The 21,984-nt window shown below is 47.7% G+C and overlaps 1 protein-coding gene across 2 annotated transcripts; it reads right to left on the reverse strand.

Moving 5' to 3' along the window:
* Positions 1-3,092: 3,092 nt before the first annotated feature.
* On the reverse strand, positions 3,093-21,902 carry ERP27 (endoplasmic reticulum protein 27). 2 transcript variants are annotated; one of them, XM_048835412.2, is made up of 7 exons: positions 20,888-21,902; positions 20,504-20,604; positions 16,811-16,948; positions 13,185-13,301; positions 10,796-10,921; positions 4,429-4,626; positions 3,093-3,687 (listed from the first exon to the last, which is right to left on the reverse strand). In XM_048835412.2, exons 1-7 carry the CDS (start codon positions 21,003-21,005, stop codon positions 3,649-3,651), a joined length of 837 nt encoding a protein of 278 aa, XP_048691369.1. In that variant the 5' UTR covers positions 21,006-21,902; the 3' UTR covers positions 3,093-3,648. The 2 variants fall into 2 exon arrangements, with proteins under 2 accessions (XP_048691369.1, XP_074980359.1); XM_075124258.1 differs by lacking the exon at positions 10,796-10,921.
* Positions 21,903-21,984: the final 82 nt, after the last annotated feature.

The following is a 21,984-nucleotide window of genomic DNA, read 5'->3' on the forward strand; positions in this document are numbered from 1 at the left end:
GTGGCCCCCTAGTCCAATTTGCTGGGAAATTTGCCTCCTGTAGGGTCCTCTCTTGGGTGGCACCTTGCCAGGGTCCTAGGCTTCTTCAGGCGAGGCAGCCGCAATTTGGTGAGCGCGAACCCCACAATGTTTCTGCAGTTCGCTCACTCAATTACCTCAGGTGCTGGAGGCTCCTAGGTCCCCTTTGCAGTCTCCCCAAGCTGGGAAGACAGTGCCTCCTCCCTGTTGGCTGCCTTGGCTGGCAAGCTAGTGCTCCTTCCCCTCAGGGAGGGATACAGCTGGGTCCTGCGTCTTTTCCAGTCAGCCCCAAACTCAGCCAGGCTTTCTCCTTTTCTCCCTCTCTCCAGGCCTGGCATTGGCTGCACCTGCAGGTATGAGGCTGGGCTAGCTGGGCCCAAAGGCTCCCTTTAACCCCTGCCATGCTGACTGGCAGTTTTTCTGCTTCATCATAAAAAAACTTAGCCCAAGCTCTGCGAGCCCGAGTCAGCTGGCAAGGACAAGCCATGCTTGTTGAATTTGCAATGTAGGCATACCCTGTGATCTCTTTCTTGAGTGGTAACAGCTAATTTAGACCCTATCATTGTGTATGTATAGTTTGGATCATGTTTTCCAATGTGCATTACTTCACACTTACCAACATTTAATTTCACCGGCCATTTTGTTGCCCAGTCACCCAACTTGGAGTGATCCCTCTGTAAATCTTTGCAGTAAGCTTTGGACTTAACTATATTGAGTAATTTTGTATCAGCTGCAAATTTTACCACCTCACTGTTCACTCCCTTTTCCAGATCATTTATGAATATGTCGAACAATACTGGTCCCAGTACAGATTCCTGGGGGACCCCGCCAATGTTCTCTCTAATTTTTCCCACCCATGTGCAGAATGAATTTTGTTATGCCATATTGGTGCACATAACAAAAGTCATGTGGCGGGGTGGGGCCGAGGGGTTCGGAGTGTGGGAGGGGGCTCAGGGCTGAGGCAAAGGGTTGGGGTGCAGGGGAGGTGAGGGCTCTGGCTGGGGGTGTGGGCTCTGGGGTGGGGCTGGGGATGAGGGCCTCAGGGCGGGGGCAGGGGGTTGGGGCGTGGTGGGAGGAGGGGAGGGCTCTGGCTGCAGGTGCGGGCTCTGGGGTGGGGCCGGGGATGAGGGGTTTGGGGTGCAGGAGGTGCTCCAGGTCTACATCAGGGAGAGAGGACTCCCCCCAGCTCTCTCTCCCTGCAGCAGCACCTGGGCTGGGGGGGAGAGGCGCCTCTCTCCACCGTGGTAGGTCTGGGCCGGGGCTGGGTTCAGGCCGCCCCTCCCCTGGATGCAGCAGGTCCGGGCCTGGGTTTGGGCCAGGGGAAGGGCATCCTGGCCACAGCAGGTTCAGGCTGGGAGAGGGGCACCCCGGCCACGGCAGGTCCGGGGCTGAGTTGGGGCTGAAGGAGGGGTGCCCCCACCCCGGCCATGGCAGGTCCGGGCTGGGTTCGGGCCATTCCTCCCCCGGCTGCAGGTGATCCGGGCCTGGGTTCTGGCTGGGGGAGGGGTGTCTCGGCCACCCCAGGTCCAGGATTGACTTGGGACCAGGAGGGGGTGCCCCTCCCCAGATCCCGGCAGATCCCGGCTGGGCAGGTTCCCTGAGCACGTGTGCAGTGGCTACACAGCTTACAGAGAATTTAGGACCCACTATTTACTTTTCTCCACTGTGAAAACTGACCATTTCTTCCTACCTTTTGTTTTCTGTCTTTTAACCAGTTTTTGATCCATGAGAAATTTCTTTCTTTTCCCATGACTGCTTACTTTACTCAAGAGCCTTTGGCGAGGGACCTTGTCAAAGGCTTTCTGAAAGTCCAAATACACTAGATCACCTTTGTCCACATGCTTGTCGATACCCTCAAAAATTTTAATAGATTGGTGAGGCATGATTTCTATTTACAAAATCCTTGTTGACGCTTCCCCCAACATATCGTGTTCATCTATGTGTCTGATGATTCTGTTCTTTACTATAATTGTGATCAATTTGCCAGATACTGAAGTTAGGCTTGCTGGCCTATAATTGCCAGCTTTGCCTCTGGAACCTTTTTAAAAAATCAGCGTTACCTCAGCTATCCTCCAGTCATCTAGTACAGAGGATGATTTAAGCAATAGGTTACATATGCCACAGTTAGTAGTTCTGGAATTTCATATTTGATTTCCTTCAGGACTCTTGAGTGAATACCCATCTAGCCCTAGTGACTTGTTACTGTTTAATTTACCAGTTTGTTCCAAAACCTCCTCTACTGACAACTCAGTCTTCTCAGTCCTGACTAGAGGTAGGAAGGAAATGATTTTCCATCCCTTGGAAATATTTGGGATATCAAAACAATCTTCTTTCCCAAACTAGGATGAAGTTTAAAAAGGGTTCATCTCAATTTAGACCATTTTAATTTTTTTTTATTTTACTATAATCGGTTTAAATTTCAAAACCAAAAGTCATTTCAAACCAGCGAAACAAAACTTTTCATTTAAAAAATTGTCAAAAGAAAACATTTTGCCAATTTTGAAACTTTTTCCCCAACATTTTTTCAAGTAAAAAATTTAGTTAAAGCTGACCCTTGCCCAGAAAAAGTTTAGGTTTTGATGATTCAACATTTCCCAGTGATAAGAAGTTTCATTCAGAAATTTCAAACTAGTTGTATACCTGACCCACAGCACTTCTTACTATTCCATTCCTCAGAAACCCACCACCTGGCAACACATCATTCCATTATAGTCTTTGGTTCCCACACAGTTCTGCCTTTGTACCTGAATCCAAAGTAGCAGCACTTCTTGCTTTTCCAATTCTGCACTCCCTGGCAGCTGTGCCAACGTACGTCAATCCCACCCCTGTAGTACCAAGTGCAATTCCAGCCCTAGACCTCCACATAGAAGCCCTCAGTCTAACCGTAAAACAGAAATATCTAAGTCAAACATAGGGCACTCTGAATATAAGTTGAGGAACATTATTTACTGAATAATCTGACTAGTTAGATACAGCAAGGTTATTTAAATTCAGCCAAAAGAGAGACTTGAACCTGCTCTTTTAGAGATATTTAGGCTTATTACTTAAATTAAAAAAAAAATCACACAAATTCAGAGAATTCACTTTCTGCTTTATTTAGTAAAATGTAATGCTATAGGTCATGCAACCTCAGGCGACAAATCAGCTTCTAGACCCAGAGAGATGTGTAAGGGAACCCCAACATGGTACCAGTGCCAGATGAGGGGGAGAGAACCATGTATTAAGGGGGCAGAGACAGAGTTATCAGGGAAACAGAGCTGCCAATCTCTGCATAAACTTTCTGCAAGGCGTGTTTTTGACACGGCAGTTTCATCATATTGCCTCTTGCTCTCGTATATGGCAAGAGGCAGTGGGAACCCAGAAGGACCAATGCAGTACAGTGCCATGGTTCCTGGAGCATTAAGATGAGCGAGGGTGGAATTGGCAATTGAGAAGGAGAGGAGATACCTAGAGAGGAGAAAGAGCATATATGTATATGGAATGGAGAAGGGTTGATCATAGTTGACTTGGCCTCATATTCCTATTGTCTCAGGGTCTCCAGAGATGTTGGGCACAGTGAACTCTTCTTATACTGACTGCAGGTGGCACTGGGCAGAGCCACAGTCTTTTATCTGGTGATTGAGATGGGAGTCAGAGCTCTGTCTTCTCCTCTGGGCTGGGATCTTCTTTCTAAAATACAGTAGGGGCAGGAAAGCTGGGTTGATACCATCATGGTTTTCCACACAGAGATTAAGGGGGAAAAATATTTAAATTCCTGCTTCAACAGCCTATGTTGCCTAATTTCCCCATCCCATTTCAGTAGCCCCTGAGTTACTTTCATGGGGCAGCACAGGCCATGGGACCTCTGGCACACAAGGGCTCTTAGTACAGCAAGCTAAGCCATTATAAAAGCAATAGAAGCTCAGCACTGAATGAAAATGGAGGTTAAGTTTCCCCTCCCTCTGCAAAGGGGTGGTGATTAATCTCAGGTAGATTTGGCCCAACTTTGAGTCCTTTGATCTGAAAGGTTCTTGGTGAATTTTCATTCTAAAGCCACGTTCTGTCTCCCTGACCCCCATTATAGCTATATTCAGGGTCCAAACACATTCACCCCTGCTCCTAATCCCTGCATCCTGATGCAGCCCTACTCTTCATCTCCCCAGGCACTGCTCTCAGGAAGGGAAATGGCTTCCTTAAATGAGATTCTCACACCAGTCCTGAAGTCAAGGAATATGACACCTTATTGCTCTAGGCTAAAAAGTAAAAGTTGGGGCAGACAGGGGCTCTCCAAACCCAGTCAGCTGTACTATCGCTGAGATCTGATGCCCAAGCGTGGTGGAAGAAATGACACAGGCGAGGTTGCAGAGAGCTAAGAGCGTCCTGCTCAGAAGCGTGTGAGCAGCAATGCTCTCCCACATACTGTACACTCACCCTTTGCTTTCTCTCTAAGAAGCCATTGCAGAAGTCCTGCACACGCTCCACTGTGACCTCACCCAGGGGCAGCACATCCTGCTCCTCATCTGGCATGTGGAATATAGCCAGAGCTGGCAGCTGGGACTTCTTCAAGTTGAAGAATGATATCACACGTTCATTGCCCTTCACCTTGCTGTCCACCAGGATGAAAAGAATCTGCATTGGAGAGAGAGCAAACTAGAGACCCTGAGGGACAGCAGACACACATGATCACACAAAGATTTAGTAGGATACCATTGTAATTAACTGTAGATACTAGACCTCTACAGCCCCACTCCTGCCCCTGCGGGGCTTGAGAGTGCTACTACAACCCTGCCTGTGTCTCAGAGAATGCAGCTTTTCCTCCAGTTGCCACAGAAACAACAACTATCTTGCCTCTTTATCCAGCCCTGCATGAAGCCGACTGATAGCAGCACTACAGCTTCAAGACAAACGTGGAGGTAGCATACAGTCTGTTCTCTACACCAGATTTACAGCACCTAGACCCTTCGCAATGTCCATTATGATGCATGTAATAAACCCTCTTTGTCCTTGGTGTTTTCATGTTTGTTTTCTACAAATGTTTGAGCATTCAAGCTTTCCTAGCCCGGCTGCTCTTGAAAAGTGCGTTTTTAGCTCAAATCGTCACTCAAAAGCTAATTTCAAATTGTGGGCCAAACCCTCAGCTGGTATAAATTAACACAGCTCCATTTAAATCAATACCAGTTTATACCAGCTGTATAGTCAATTATAAAACTCAAAATTAATGCTCTGCTGTTAGTTACAGTATATAACTCCAGGTTTCAGAGTAGCAGCCGTGTTAGTCTGTATCTGCAAAAAGAAAAGGAGGACTTGTGGCACCTTAGAGACTAAACAATTTATTTGAGCATAAGCTTTCATCCGATGAAGTGAGCTGTAGCTCACGAAAGCTTATGCTCAAATAAATTGGTTAGTCTCTAAGGTGCCACAAGTCCTCCTTTTCTTTTTGAGTATATAACTCATGTATTGTTATGCTTCCATTCCCTGAATACCTCTCAACCTTCAAACCTGCCAAGGTGTGACACAAGCCATCACTATTTAAATGGCCAAAATATGTAATGGCTGTGTTTTGTTGAGTGCTGCAGCATAGGTGACACATTGTACTTATTATTAATTATTATTATTATTATCATCATCATAAATTGTGTTTTAAAGATTGTTTTGTCACTGTGTGAATCAAAGGAAGTAGTTTTGCAATTGCGTACAATGTGTTTCCACACACCAGACATGCCAAACCCACGAAAATAATGCAGAAATTGGGCTTCTTTTTGGCTTAATTGGCTTGTGAGTTGCTTGTTGGCTAGTTTTTGGCTTGTAGCTTGTTGCTTCTTTTTTTGATCAGCTCCCAGCAAGCAGGGGCAAAGGGAGGAGAGAGTCAGGGATGCACAGCGGGCCCACCACAGTCCCAGACTGCACGCCAGGGAGATCTAGTCACATAGAGTGTTGGGGCTCTTAGGGATTGGCTTGTTTTGGCCTTGTTTTTAAATGGGATTAGCTTGATTTTTGGTTTATTGTGAAAGTTGGAGTGCTTATTTACTGCATGAAAGTTGACAACTGTCATCCTCTTGTGCAATAACTACAGAAATATGTGTTCAAATGAGACCAACTTATATTGCACGGTAACGGAGATCATCTGTCCTGCCTCCCAAGCTTTCTCTTTCATCTCTCTTCTTTAATACCATTGACATCAGCAGCAGCTTTCCCATTATCAAGGCTCACAGCCTTGGAGTTATCTTTATTTCCCATCAGCAGTCCAGCTATCATGGTGATGGGACATGCTAGAAAGTGGTAGATAAATGAGATCAGATAGACTGGACTCTCCTCAGAGCTATTTGTGCTGGAAATGGCCCACCTGATGATCACTTTAGATAAGCTATTACCAGCAGGACAGTGGGGTGGGAGGAGGTATTGTTTCATGATCTCTGTGTGTATATAAAGTCTGCTGCAGTTTCCACGGTATACATCTGATGAAGTGAGCTGTAGCTCACGAAAGCTCATGCTCAAATAAATTGGTTAGTCTCTAAGGTGCTACAAGTACTCCTTTCCTCAGAGCTAGGCTCTCATCAAAACCTGCCATGACTTCTTGTACACCCAGGTAAAATTCCTCCCTTCCTCTTTCCCAAACTGATAAGACAATCACCTGTGCCCTAGTTAGTGCACTCATGGATTACCGCAACCTCCTTCTGTCTGACTTCCCATTTCTTCCTGCTTTAATCCATTCAAAATGCTGCCAGCAGAACAAGGTTTTTCAGCCATTTTTATCAAATCTCTCCACCTTCTTGATACCCTTTCTTGGGTTTATGTTTACTTCCACATCAAAGTTATGCTTTTCCTCTTCTCCTTCAGCCCCTGCCTATACCATTACCACCACCCCCTTCTTCCTCCCTCTCTTCCTCCTGAGCTTCATTTAAAATCATTTTAATTCTTTGCTCATTCCCATTTTCTGCCATTTTTTGTCCTACCCCATACGTCTGGAACAGCTTCCCAGCTAACATATCCAAAGCTCCCGCACTCTTGAGGCTTTCAGCTAGAACAGCCAGTCACTGCTCTGCTTAAATTGGGTTGGTCTGTGTTCTGCTGAGGTCTGTTTTGTTTTTCTTGGATTGTTCTATTTATTTTGCTTTGTTCCAGATTGTGTTCTTAGGGGTCCATTGTGAGTTCAGATACCCTTCCAAGTCACAGTTCCTTCCCTACTCCCTGCTTGCTATTCAGGGCTTGTAATTTACTGCTGGCCTGTAGCAATAGTAAATAACTTACCCGCCCCCACCCCCATGCTGGCTCAGCTTCTCGGGCAAACAGGTAAGGGGTGGAACCAAGGCTCCACTCATGCTCCCATCCAGTCCACCACCACTCCTTGTTCATCTGCTCTGGGAAGAGAGTAGGCAGGCAAGTAGCCCTGCTTACTCCTTTGTGCCCAGACCTAAAGCCCAGGTAGCCCCCGTAGGGATGTAAGCAGTGGTTCTTACTCCCTCTCAGGCCTTTGTGTGGGTGTGTCAGCCAAGTCACCATCTAGCCTTTTGGGGCAGGGAACTTGGTATTAGTCTGGTACAGTCCTAGTGTTATGCAGAATTATGTACATCTCTGGCGCTACATACATAAAATAAAATAACAATAACAACAATAAATAATGGGTCAGCTCCTGAAATCTTCCCTCTCTTTTCACTCAGGTAAACTCCCATTGAGTTCTGCCTGAGTCAAAACTAACTAAAAACTGAGTGAGGAGTCAGGACTTGGCTGGCTAATAATTTATAAACTAGCTGGATCTCAGAACACCATTTGGAAAAGTGCCTTGTGAAGTCTTGCTTGGAAAGTGAATTCATATTAGCTTGAAGCTGGACATGTCACAGGAATGGAAAACTGGCTGTGGAACCCTATTCAAAGGCGTATGATGGTAAAGAGCAGTGCACTGAATTAGACGAGATGTCTAGGGGTGTGTAGCAGGGATCAGTGTTAGGGCCATGCAGTTTGGAGCTGCGTATAAAGAGACATCATATAATTGAGGAAAGAGGGAACAGTCTCTCGTTACAGGACACTGGTGAGACCACACCTACTGCACAGTAGCATTCAGTGAGTGTCTCACTGCTAAACAAATGTAGACATACAAGAGGGGATTCAATGGAAAACGAGTGGGGGGCAGGAGGTTGTTCGAGATCTATGTAAAGTAACGGCAAGGGATGCCTTTATGACTGGAGCTTAACCCTTAAAACACTAAGAAAAGGAGTACTTGTGGCACCTTAGAGACTAACCGATTTATTTGAGCATAAGCTTTCGTGAGCTACAGCTCACTTCATCGGATGCACCCCATGTCCCAGATGACTGGAAAAAGGCTAATGTAGTGCCAATCTTTAAAAAAGGGAAGAAGGAGGATCCTGGGAACTACAGGCCAGTCAGCCTCACCTCAGTCCCCGGAAAAATCATGGAGCAGGTCCTCAAAGAATCAATCCTGAAGCACTTACATGAGAGGAAAGTGATCAGGAACAGTCAGCATGGATTCACCAAGGGAAGGTCATGCCTGACTAATCTAATCGCCTTCTATGATGAGATTACTGGTTCTGTGGATGAAGGGAAACAGTGGATGTATTGTTTCTTGACTTTAGCAAAGCTTTTGACACGGTCTCCCACAGTATTCTTGTCAGCAAGTTAAAGAAGTATGGGCTGGATGAATGCACTACAAGGTGGGTAGAAAGCTGGCTAGATTGTCGGGCTCAACGGGTAGTGATCAATGGCTCCATGTCTAGTTGGCAGCCGGTATCAAGTGGAGTGCCCCCGAGGTCGGTCCTGGGGCCGGTTTTGTTCAATATCTTCATAAAAGATCTGGAGGATGGTGTGGATTGCACTCTCAGCAAATTTGCAGATGATACTAAACTAGGAGGAGTGGTAGATACGCTGGAGGGCAGGGATAGGATACAGAGGGACCTAGACAAATTGGAGGATTGGGCCAAAAGAAATCTGATGAGGTTCAATAAGGATAAGTGCAGGGTCCTGCACTTAGGACGGAAGAACCCAATGCACCGCTACAGACTAGGGACCGAATGGCTAGGCAGCAGTTCTGCGGAAAAGGACCTAGGGGTGACAGTGGATGAGAAGCTGGATATGAGTCAACAGTGTGCCCTTGTTGCCAAGAAGGCCAATGGCATTTTGGGATGTATAAGTAGGGGCATAGCTAGCAGATCGAGGGACGTGATCGTCCCCCTCTATTCGACATTGGTGAGGCCTCATCTGGAGTACTGTGTCCAGTTTTGGGCCCCACACTACAAGAAGGATGTGGATAAATTGGAGAGAGTCCAGCGATGGGCAACAAAAATGATTAGGGGTCTGGAACACATGACTTATGAGGAGAGGCTGAGGGAACTGGGATTGTTTAGTCTGCAGAAGAGAAGAATGAGGGGGGATTTGATAGCTGCTTTCAACTACCTGAGAGGTGGTTCCAGAGAGGATGGTTCTAGACTATTCTCAGTGGTAGAAGAGGACAGGACAAGGAGTAATGGTCTCAAGTTGCAGTAGGGGAGGTTTAGGTTTGATATTAGGAAAAACTTTTTCACTAGGAGGGTGGTGAAACACTGGAATGCGTTGCCTAGGGAGGTGGTGGAATCTCCTTCCTTAGAAGTTTTTAAGGTCAGGCTTGACAAAGCCCTGGCTGGGATGATTTAATTGGGGATTGGTCCTGCCTTGAGCAGGGGGTTGGACTAGATGACCTCCTGAGGTCCCTTCCAACCCTGAGATTCTATGATTCTATGATTGATTCTATGAAATTGGTTAGTCTCTAAGGTGCCACAAGTACTCCTTTTCTTTTTGCGAATACAGACTAACACTGCTCTTACTCTGAAACCATAAAACACTGAGGATTAGTATATTTGCTCTTCAACCCACTCTCTCCCCCACTAATAGGTGCTTCAGCCCTCTGCCAGCAGCTGACCCAACCCTGGGCTCTAACGCAACAGCCCCAATTCTTTCCAGCTTCCATTCCCTCCCACAAAAAACCCTTCCAAAAGGGCTTCAGCTCAACCCCCTGCCCCACTGTTGGTTTCTTCCCCCAACTTGTCTGCCATGCCCAGGACTTCCTATTGCTGCCAGGTCTGCCTCCTAACTAGTTCCGTCCCCATGCGCTCCTGTCCAGCCCAACTGCAAGCTGAGAACCAAGCCTGGGAAGGTGGGCTGTTTGGGGAGTGCTTGTTTGTAGTCAGGGAGAGCAGGTGGCAGCGGGGAGGCAGGGGAAATCTGTCTGTGGAATCCCCACTGTGGGAAATCTGTTCACACGCCCAGGGGACCCACCTGCAAATCCCTTCAAACAGCAAATTCACAGGTCTTTTTTCCTGGGAACTAATGAGAGCTAAAAAATCGTTGTGGCATTCATGCTATCTGGCCATTTCAATAGCACTTTTCAGCATCCAAAAGGGAGCTCCAGCTGTATAGCCAGAGATCACTTGGCACACCAGTGGAATGTAACCATTGCTGGGGTGAAAGGCAGCAGCTGTTTGTCATCTCACAACAAAATACATCAGCTATTTAGGACAAGAAGCAAAGAAGAACACAATATCCAGCTGAAACCACAGGGCAGATTTTAGAGATGCAGCGTGTATTGGGCACCTTCCCTGTTAGATCATGAACCAAAGAGGGTTGAGCAGATTGGCTCCTTTTGTCTTGGACTATCACCTATCTCCACTTGCTTCTCCCCTTCCCACTCACCTGGCCTCTGTTCTCCCTGGGCATGTGGGGTGACTTCCTCCCTCCCCCTGGGGGAAGTCACTCTTCTTCCCTCTCAAATAATCCTCTCTTATGGCCTCTCCTCCCCTCCTTTTGGCCTCACCTTTCCTCGGAAGAGTTCCGCTGCCTCCCGGTACCTGCGCACTCGCTCCGTATGGTCCTGGGAGGTTTTGTCTGTGAAGAGGAGGAGGTGGGTCTGGACTGTACTGTTGAACAAACCTATTGCCGTCTGCCAAAGACAAACGTGACACCAACAGACAGACACAGCGATTAGGAATAGTAAATCTGCTGCAATATTGGAGTCCTAAATCCCAATGGCAGAGATGAATTCGCTCTCTACGAATCACAACCCAGGCCATGTTCTCAGATTGAAGTCAAACTCTGGAGGAACTGAAGCTGTGTCCCTGAAGGCTCCTAAAGTCATGGTTTGGGGGACACCTGAGCCAAGGGTCTGGAGGCCCTGGGGCTAAGGCTTGGAGGAAAGACAGACTGTTCAGGGAGAGGGCAGGAAGACAGAGTCTGGGGACAGCAAGCTGAAGCCCAGAAGGGCAAGAATCTGGAATTGGGAGCTCTTGAGGTGCCTGGATAACAGGGACCACAGGGAACTAGGGGTTGCAAGGGACTCGGGACTGGGATCTGGAGGGGATGGGAGTAAGCAACTTGGGGAGTTCATGGAGTTAACCAGGAAGCTTCTCCAGCACCTCGTTTTCTTTCTTTAACATTAGCTGTGAGTGGTGGGGATGCGTCTTAAAATAGAAACTGTTGACTAAGCAACGTGTGAGCTGGGTAGGTGGGAGCGCAGAGGGTTAAGTCTCCATCTGCAGCTCTTCAGGAAGAAATGGGTTGGACACCCCCCCACCCCCCAGGGAAGGGGGAAAGCAGGCAGCACACACTGGCCCTCTGTGAAGACACTCTGGGTTGGTACCGCCAATGGTGTTTTTTGCACAGTCTCCAGTTGGTGGGCAAATTGTCATCTGACTTTTCCCCCCACCCACTTCCTGAAGTGCCGCAGCCGCTCCCTCAAACCAAACAGAAGTCTGGCCAGGCTGCCTCTGACCCTATGCCTCTCCATGTGCCAGTCCAGACCACAGAGGCAGCCTGTGTAAATGCCTGCCAGCATTTCTATGAAGGAGAGGAAAGAGTGAGCCGACTAATAGGGATGGGGTCAGGGAGTGCATTTCTGTAACAGCCTTCCATCAGGGAGCACCAGGTCTCAGGTAGTGTGGGAGGGCCTAAGTACCAGAGTTTCACCGTAGCCTAATTGCTAGTGGACTTTCATCCACCCCCATAACACCTCTGCATAATGTTGCCTGAGGGTGGGAGAGGTCAGGACTGGAATAGCAGGGGGCTGCAAGTCAAGCGTGAGGAGAGCTGGAAGACCCTGTGGGAATGGACAGGCCTGGAGAAGCAGGCGGTGAGGTGAGTTGAGTCAGGATTGAGGTGTATTGGAAGTGCTGCTTGAGAGGGCACAGGCCTGGGAAAGCAGGAGGTGTTGCAGCAAGCCAGGGTTCACGGGTCCGGGGGAAGCTGTGAGGGCCCAAAGAATGGAAGGTAGGGAGTTCTGCAGGGCTTGCTTTGACCCATGTGGCCTTATATTGTTTGGGGCCTATAATATACTTAAAAGAAACTAGTTTATTTATACATTTGTGAGCCTAGAATAAATATTAAACTAAAGAAAGGCAGGTATATTAGCAGAGCAGGTTGCGCTCCGGGACTGGACCAGCAGGAGGCCCGCCAGGTAAGAACTGTAGAGCTGTGCTGTGGCCTAACGAATGAAACAGCATGGGCGCTCCAAGTCAGACTTGAGATGGGTGGGCTAAGTAGTTTGAGAGGGGGGAGGCAGGAAGAGGGGCTGGGGATTGAATTGAAGGAATAATGCTGCAGGTCAGGACTGAAAGGCTTTTGCAGAGCTGTGAGATGAAGGGCAGGACTCGAATAATAGATAATTAGCTGGCAGAACTCACCACCACAGGATACCTTTGAGGCCAAGAGTTTAGTAGGATTCAAAAAGGGGCTCGACATTTATATGGATAATGAGACTATCCACAGCTACATTAGACTGTATGTGGATGTTTGACGAGGGATAGAAGTCTTCATGCTTCAGGGCTTAAGCCAACCACTAATAGATCAGAGTTAGGAAGAAATTTCCCCTGTGGGAAATCCTCTGCAGGATTTCCTGAGCCTTCTCTGAAGCAGCTGCTACTGTCCACTTTTGGAGACAGCATACTGGTTTAGATGGACCACAGGTCTGATTCAATATGGTGATCCCTTTGCTCCTGTGAATACAAGGGGGCATTGCCCATCAGGAGTGAGAGGCAGTGGTAGAGGTGTCCGCACAGACACCTGCATGGCTCCTGCACTGTGCTCTTTGCCCACCAACAGTCGCTGCAAGTCAGGATCCTATCATCCCCCCAGAATGAAAAACCAGCCAACTAGACAGAGCCTAAGAGAAGGTGGGTGTGTGGGAGGGGGTTTGGGGGATCCTTAGTTACCACAGGGTTGTACTCTGTCACCAGTCGCAGCTCATTGATCCGAATGAAACGGCTCATCTTGGTGGCATCCATTTTTTTGCCATCGGTGAGTTCCAAATCTTGACGTTTGTCATCCACCTACAACGATGCAAGGAAACCTTAAATCACTGCTGTTCTCCATTCAGTACCCCTTCCCTGCCCTCTGTCCAGTGGCACGGGCAGACATACACAAATGCTCCTGTGCACATAGACACCTGTGGATGCCTTCATACACACACCTTTCACCACTGGAAACTCTCTTGGGGACCACTGGGCCTATAAATCTGCCATCTTGCTCTTTTGCCCAGTCTCTTCCTCAAGCTTCCCATGACAGGACAAACTCATGGAATAGGAGGAAACACTAAGGGTGCCAGACATCCCTGTATCGTCAACTCAAACTCCACTGGAGCCAGGGGGGATTAGCTGACAATCTCTCCTGGGCCTTCTGGGGAGACAGCATTAAACAAACCCAACTCCCTCCATCGCTCTCGCCCTCTCCTTTAAAAAAGTTCTGCTTATTTCATTCTTTCTAAAAGTAATAAACATTGGCACAGGCCTGTGTGGATTTCCTGGAAACATTGTGCAAGCAGGAAATCTCTCCAATAAAGAGAGGAATTTTTCCAGTACAGCCAAGAGAAAATCAGGCCTCGCAAAGATCATCTTTAGGGAACAATCCCATCTCATCTCCCCCCTCCAACCCTTCATCACTATCTGGAAGCTGTTTTATTGAGAGTCTCTTCCGCTCTCTTCCCCATAAACAGGGAGAAAGGGAAAACATCAAACAACAGCTAACCCCCGAAGTATAACAGCTACACATGCAGTTACATTTCAGGAGACGGCTAAATCAAGGGATTGGGCTGTGGAGCTACAGAACAGTAGAGTACAGCTGAGCCCTTTGGAATTTAATTGCCTTTTCCAAACATGCTGTGCTAGGCTCATGGAACTTCTGTCCACATAGATGTCCCATATTTTATTCGCTATGTCTGCTCACCCTCTACATGTACGTTAGCTGTGCCAGAGGTGTGCAGGCATGCAACCCTTTTTTCCATCCCATGGTCACTGTCACTGTGTCTTTGATCCAATATGTTCCTATGCTCCTTTAAGCCGCTGAATTAGTTGCTCCTGAAATCACAGGGGATGATTCTTCTCTCACTTACACTGATGTAAATCAGGGGTAATGCCACTGAAATCAGTGGAGTCCCACTAGTGCAATCCAAAACCAGCACAAGTAAAATCAAACAGGCCCTTGGGGCTGATCCAAAGTCTATCAACACCAAAGGCAAAGGCTCCCATTTACTTCAGTGGGCTTTGGACTGCAACCTATTGATTCCCATTCCTGAGAAATTATATTCAGATATACTCTTGGATTATGCAAAGGATGCATCTCTAAAAAAAAGTGTTGCATTTAACAGTTTAGCTCAGATCCAAATGGCTCTGTCACACCCTACCCTCATAACATATAATTACCTCAATTAATTATGTCCTTTTTCCGTTGATCAAGCCAGATCCTCAGCTGGCAAAGATCAGCATACCTCTACTGACTTCAACAAAGCAACACCAATTTATATCAGCGGAGGATCTGGCCCAGGAGTATAGTCATTGTGGTTTAAGTTTGGTACCCTTTATGGTGTTTCCATGCTATGCAAAAATAAAGGAACATTGTTTTATGTCTTTGATTAATTGCTGTCCTTTTGATTTGTCTGCCTGTCTTCCCAGTGCTTCCTCTGATGAATATTTTATTCCAAGTTCCTGTTCCAATTTCTTTTTTCAAAAAGATCTGATCCTACTCCTACACACTTATTCAGGAAAAAAAATATATCTAATATAAACTAACTTTTGTCAGTGGAAATTTTACAAACAAATTGCCAGTCAAAATTTATTCTGGCTTGGGGATTCGATCTGTTGTTTTTTTCCATTAAATGATGTTTCAGTGGCAAAAGTGGAAGAAGCATGCATTGGGAAGATTGTATTTAATGTGAATTGTTTCAAATGTCATGCAATTGCCTCTATCAGTTTCCTCTATCCTCCCACCTTAATTATCCTTAATCTCTCCCACATTTCAAAAACAAAAGATCCTTAAATGTCCTTGGAAGAAAATGATTATGACTAAGAGCCCATCGTAGAGATAAGTGTTTTTGCAGTTTGTAGCACCTGCTGACAGTAAATCCAGTGTCAACTACTAGATCTCATGTGATATTCACTCATTCTCTTTTACACAGAAGGGGGAGAGATCTAGCTACATTAGACTATCCATAAAGCGCCTGAGCTCAGCTCAGGAAGTGATTAGAGCAGGCAGAAAAGACAAAGGTGGCTTACACCATCTTTGCACCTGAGGCCAGCTGGGGACAGGAATAGTCCCTGGGGCATCTCTAATTTATGTTCTTCTGAAAGAGCCCTCTATGGGCCATTAAAGCAGCCCAGAACAGCCAGAGCAAACCGTACTCTGGCCACTCTCCTGCCTGTCCCAAATATGCCTTGCTCTTTCCCCCAGCCACTTTGCTGTCATGCCCCTACATCAGGGACTTCAAGGGGATGGGCACCACAGGGAACTCCCATATGCCACAGGCATTTCTGAGTGAGAAAATCTGCCAGCCCTGAGGGCCCTATACACTGGCAGAGCTGGTGTACAGGGGCAGCAGGGAACCCCAGAATCAGGGCCTTTCTAAAGATGCCTCAGATCAGGACATTCTTTACTAGTGAACATGAACAGTGTTTATACAATAACACTATCCATCTTAGATATTTATAGGATACCCAGGCAACATCTAGGCACAACACTAATAAACTTATACTTTCAAAACACTGTACAAACATTCACTAATTTATCATCACAGCATCCCTGGCCTTGTCTCCACTAGCCTTTTCTCCTAATTTTTTCCACCACTGCTAACCCCAGTGGAGTTCCACCAATGGAAGAAACAGCTGAAGCTGTAGGGAACAGAAGGCACCAGTGGCTGCCACTGTTGCATTTTTACTACCATGTCATCAACTACATTTGTTCCGACCAGGGCTAGACAATACAATAGTAAAAATGCTGGTGCCATATCCTTACTGGATCTCCTGCTATTGCTACCTCCAATGAATCTGCACCGGAATTAGTAATGGTGGGAAATAGTCAAGTGTAAACACAGTCCATTGTGAGGTAGGTAGCTAGATAACTCTTATTATCTCCACTTTATAGCTCGGGAAACAGCAGCACAGAGATGTGTGATTTGCCCAGTACCACACAGTGAGTTAGGGAAGGAGCTGGGATTCAAACCCAAATCTCCCGGCTGTGTCTACAGTCAAACTGTTCCCGAACTAAAGTGGCTCAACACTACCCAATCACTTTTGAAAGTTTTTCCACCGCTGTTTTAATTCACCCCTTGAACAGTTAGGATCCTACTCAAAATGCAAAAGTGAATTGTTCTCCAGAAGCCCCCATCCTTCCTCCTTTGGTCTGGCCTTCTCCATGCTAGCAGAAACCTTCATCCATATCACCCTGAACATGTTCTCTGATACCCAGGCAGCAGTGAAGGGGAAACAGTTCTGGATCTCACCATTACAGAACGGTTTTCAGTGCCCCGAGCAACGTGGGCAGACGGGGCAGAGGCATGAGGCAGACATACCATGCGAAAGATGGAGATGGTATTGCTCGTGATGTTATAATGAGACAGGACCTCGGGGTTGGTGCTGAGTCCAAACGGCACCTCCTGGATTTTTCCTACAACAGTGTGGAAGTTCGAAACTTCTGGCCTCTCTAATTCCTGAAGGAGTGGGAAAGAGAGTAAAAAAGGAGAAGGAAGATGGAGACATGGAGGGAAGGAGAGATGGACAAGAAGAGAGAGAAAGGGCATAGTAAAAGGAGAGAGAAAGAGAAAAAGAAGGAGGGGGAAGGAGAAGTAAAGAAAGAGAAAATAATATTAGAACCAGCTGAAGCTACTCACCCAGGTTTTCTTCTCCCTCTTGACATTGGCCAGACAGCTGCTTTGGCAGCAGCTGAGATTTGCAGGGACTAACGGTGACATCTTGTGGCCGCTCAGACTAGAGCGGGTGTAAGCACTCTGCCACTCTACCCTCCAAGTCTCAGGAGAAGAGGGGCTTCGTTTCCAAGCACAGCTCAAGTCTCCCCACCAGAACATGTGTTCCCAATCCACCTCCCCACACCCCACTCACATCCTGCCTGCTTATTTCTAGCTGTGTGCACATCATTGTGGGGAGGGTGAAAGCTTGGGGGTTAAGAAGGGACTGAGTGTCAGCAGCAGGGAATTGGGGAGGAGTCAGGGAACCTGTACTGAAGGTCAGGTAGGGGCAGGTGAGCTGATGGGGTTCAGGGAGAGGGAAGTGGGGGTCATGGAGACTATTGGGTATCAGAAGGAGGTGAAGGGACTGCGGAGGGCTTAACCTGTGTTGTATCTGAATCTAAAATCTGACTGTCTGAGGAGTGGGTACTGGAAGAAAGTTGGGGGGCTGGTTCCTTTAGCGTCATCCATTTCCTCCTCCTTAGTAATCAGCATAATCATTGTCCTTCATGTTTATTCTTTGTTCACCCCCCCATACACACACCATCCCCTGCACAGCAATGTGACTGTGTGTGTATGAGTGTAAAAACAGGTCCTGCAAGCTAATCTCTTTTACCCCATACTCTTCCTCCTCATCAGCTTCTTCCTTCCCTTGTTTCCAGGACATTGAAGGGAAAGTCTCCCTCTTTCCCTACCTCAAGCTTCCCGGGCAACAACTCAAAAGATGTATGATCGGGACACCATTTGTCCCGATATTCAAGTGAGGAGGCAGGCGGGAGATGGGTGGGCAAGAGGGGTGAGGAAGCGAACGGGGAGGCGAGCGGCAGGCAGACGCACGGTGAGGAGGAGAGCGGCAGTCAGGTGAACAGGAGGACGCTGGACGGACAGCGAGGAGACTAGTGGGGAGGCGAGCAGTGGGCAGCAGGCGGGCGGATGGAGAGGAGAGCGGTGGCTGCACGTGCCAGGTGGATAGCGAGGAGACTAGAGGGGAGGCGAGCAGTGGGCAGCAGGCGGGCGGATGGAGAGGAGAGCGGTGGCTGCACGTGGCAGGTGGATAGTGAGGAGACTAGAGGGGAGGCCGATTTGTCCTGGGCCCCGCACCGCTCTAGGGATGGCCCTGGATATAATATCGAAATGGCTAGCTGAAACAAGGCATGGAACAATCCTCCCTGAGAGTGAGTTTGGGAGGCTTCCAGTGAAAAATTGGGTTTGATTTGGGCCTGTGGCCATCGCATTTCTCACACTTCCAGGGCATGTGCAGTGATAGTACTCTTTTCCCCAGGACAGCATAATGTTCTGAGCCAAGGCAGGGTGTGTGCTGCGTTTGTGTTACACTAGTTCAGCTGCATGCTCAAAACCAGACGGAAGGTTTGTAGAGAAGAAATATGCCTTACTGTGTGCAGTGAAGCCCAGCCTCATGCAGGGTGAAATTAACCTCTGTGCAGATGGTCAACGCAAGGCCTAGGCCCCACTTAAGAATGAGTCTGAGAGCTGAGCCAGGACATAAGTGATGATCAGGCCTCCACCTGGCCCTCTGCACAGGAATCACTTTCACCCTGTGTGCCCCCCTTGTACTAGGCATGCCGAAAGAGAAGACCCAGAGAAAATTCTGTGACACTATAATCTGAGAAGGTAGCGCTTGTGTGGTAGACACTCAAACAGCAGAAATCATCAGTTCTGTTTAAAACACTCAGCCTTAACTCTGCCCCTTACGAATCACCTTTTGTTACATGGGCATGTATTATTTCTGAAATTAGAGAGTCTTTCCAATAAACCAGTCATGGGGAGTCCTTTATAGCCCCCCCACCTCCTCCAACCAAAGGAACATGTGGGTTAAGGGGGTAGAAGCTCCTGGGAAGCAGCCTGTTTGGAGAGTACATAGTTTCCCTCCCTGACAAAAGCCATGAGCCAAGAAAGCAACAGCAAATCAGTGGGGCTGGCAGGAGGCACCTTTGGAACCTTAGACACCAGTGATGTCCTTTGGGCGCTACTTCCTTCTGTTCTTACTCTGGGAGTTTTGTTATCCTTCCTGCTGATTGGGTGCCTGCATAAGTCTCCTCCCTCACTGTCACAGAATCGTAGATATGTAGGGCTGCAGGGGACCTCGAGAAGTCATCAAGTCCAGCCCCCTGCACTGTGACAGGACCAAGTAAACCTAGACCATCCCTGACAGGTGTTTGTCAAACTTGTTTTTAAACACTCCAGTGATGGGGACTCCATGACCTGCCTTGGAAGCCTATTTCAGAGCTTAACTACCCTTATAGTTAGAAAGTTTTTCCTAATATCTAACCTAAATCTCCCTTGCTGCAGATTAAGCCCATTACTTCTTCTCCTACCGCCTGTGGGCATGGAGAACAATTGATCACCATCCTCTTTAGAACAGCTCTTAACATTTGAAGGCTGTTATCAGGTTGCCACTCAGTCTTCTTTTCTCAAAACTATACGAGCCCAGTTTTTTCACCCTTTCCTCATAGGTCAGGTTTTCTAAACCTTTGATAATTTTTGTTGCTCTCCTAGGGTCTCTGTCCTATTTTTCCACATCCTTCCGAAATTGTGGTGCCCAGTACTGGACACAGAACTCCAGCTGGGACCTCACCAGTGGAAAGTACAGCGGGACAATTACCTCATGTGTCTTACATACAACACTCCTGTTAATACATCCCAGAATCATATTAGCCTTTTTTGCAGCTGCATCACATTGATGACTCATATTCACTTTGTGGTCCACTATAACCCCCAGCTTCTTCTCAGTGGTACTACTGCCTAGACAGTTAGTCCCCATTTTGTAGTCATGCATTTGACTTTTTCTTCTTAAGTGAAGTACATTTCACTTGTCTTTATTGAATTTCATCAGTGCAGTGAGGGTCCTGCAGAGGGTCCCTCCACTGCAGTCTTGATCCCCCTGCCTTCCATTCTCCATTAAGGTCCTTTCTGGCCTTAAATTCTGTGACCTATGCTCCCCTGCATCCTTCCCTCCATTCCACCTCAATATTTCCCTTCTTCCATTTCCTATTCCTGTGCTCCTTAACTCACCCCTCTATGCCCCCCCCATTACCCCATCCCCAACTATAGAGTTCACAGAATGTTTACCCCTTCGCCCTGATCACTCTGCTTGTTTGTTATTATCCCCTCCCCTTCTGCCCACGTCTGTCTTTTCTATTTAGATTGTAAGCAGTTTGAGTTGGGGACTGTCTTTACTCTGTGTTTGTACAGCACCCAGCCCAAGGGGCTCCAACCCCGGTGGAATACAAGTAATCAATAGCAATGTAACCAGGGAACTGAGAGATTATCTAAACAGACCTGGAAGAATCCAATGACGGCCACCTCAGCAGCACTGATGAAGACTGTTGTGGCTGCAATATCTCTCAAAAGCACAGGTTTCTTTGTGTCTCCAGTGACGTCTGGAGGGAGCACGAGGACGAAATGTCAGAATCATATCAGGCATGGAGAGCAGCCCAGAGCTAAGAACCCACACACACACACACACACACACACCCCACTACCATACACGCGCGCACTCTGTGCATGCTGATCTCGGCACATCTCTCCCCCCTCTGGATACTGACAAACCTCTGTGAGGGGACTCACATCTCACATCCCTTCATCCACTGTACACGCTGACCCCAGTGGCTCTCTCACCCACCCCATTCGTTTTCTGGCCTGACCACAGGGTCACTTTCTTACCATGGGGCGCAGGGCTCTCCTCAGCACATCCTGATGGGCAGCCCCAAGTGAGGAGGGAAAAAAAGAGACACCACAAGGCAGAGGTCGCCATTATCCTGATGTCTCCTCTCCTTGTCATGGGCTCTGCTTTGGACTCTGCCTGGAAAGGTGACACGTCAGTGGTTTCTTGGTCAGACGTCGTTCTCCCAACAGTGTGGGAACTAAGCACCTGGCACTGGTGAAACCTTCAACTTCGGAGATAAAAGTCTGGCAGAAAGATAGGGTCCCAGTGCCTCACTGTTCTGCACAGGTTACGGGGCTGATGCCGAACAATCTGACCCTGACACCTCTGCACTGAGACCAACTGGAGAGCAGTGACCCCTGCTGCTCCCACAGAGACATTTCCATGCTATGCACTCTGGAGGGGCAAGGCTGGTGAGAGTACCCCATGCTGGCACCAGGGAGTAGCTCCAGATGCCCCTTTCCTTTCTTCTGAGCCCTGGGCACTCCTCCCCAGTCCTCTGCACCCCAACCCAATGAGACTACCCCCTGCTTGTACCAGGGAAGCTATTTCCCTTCTCTGTGCACTAAGTCCCAGAGGGTCTCATCCTCCAACTGCACCATGGCCAATCAGACAGTCTGGCCTCAGCATGGACCACTCCCGGGACAGCTGATTGTATGGGTGGCACGAGAGACCATGTCTCTGCTATGGGAGATAAGGAGCAGATGCCTAAAAATGCCATGGAGGCCACATTATACCAGACTAGACACACAACATAGGAACACACAAATGCTAGACTGGATCAGACCAGTGGGCCACCTAGTCTGGTATTTTCTCTAATAGTGGCCCACACAAGAGGCTTTGAAGGAAACTGTATAAGGGAGCTATGAAACAATTTGCCCACAGGAAAAATGTCTCCCTAAACCCCATTAGGGTGAGGCTGGTTTATGCGCTGAAGTATGAGGGTTATAGTCCTTATTAGACACTTGGGATTTTTTCAGTCCTTTCTCTAACCCTGGATACTGTTTATCCACATATGATCTTGCAATACTCTGCATGTGTGAAAGGCGGAGTGAGGAGACATGTTCCACAAAAGACTGAGAGCCTCACTCAGAAG

This window comes from Caretta caretta, chromosome 1, assembly GCF_965140235.1.
Source record: "Caretta caretta isolate rCarCar2 chromosome 1, rCarCar1.hap1, whole genome shotgun sequence".
Taxonomy (NCBI): Eukaryota; Metazoa; Chordata; order Testudines; family Cheloniidae; genus Caretta; species Caretta caretta.

Coding starts and splice junctions, on each gene's coding strand:
- ERP27 (XM_048835412.2), bottom strand. CDS start 21,005: ATGACAAGGAGAGGAGACATCAGGATAATGGCGACCTCTGCCTTGTGG. Junction 16,949..20,503: donor CCGTCATTGGATTCTTCCAG/GTCTGTTTAGAT, acceptor CCACTCCTTCAG/GAATTAGAGAGGCCAGAAGT. Junction 3,688..4,428: donor TCTTAGAGAGAAAGCAAAGG/GTGAGTGTACAG, acceptor ACTGTATTTTAG/AAAGAAGATCCCAGCCCAGA.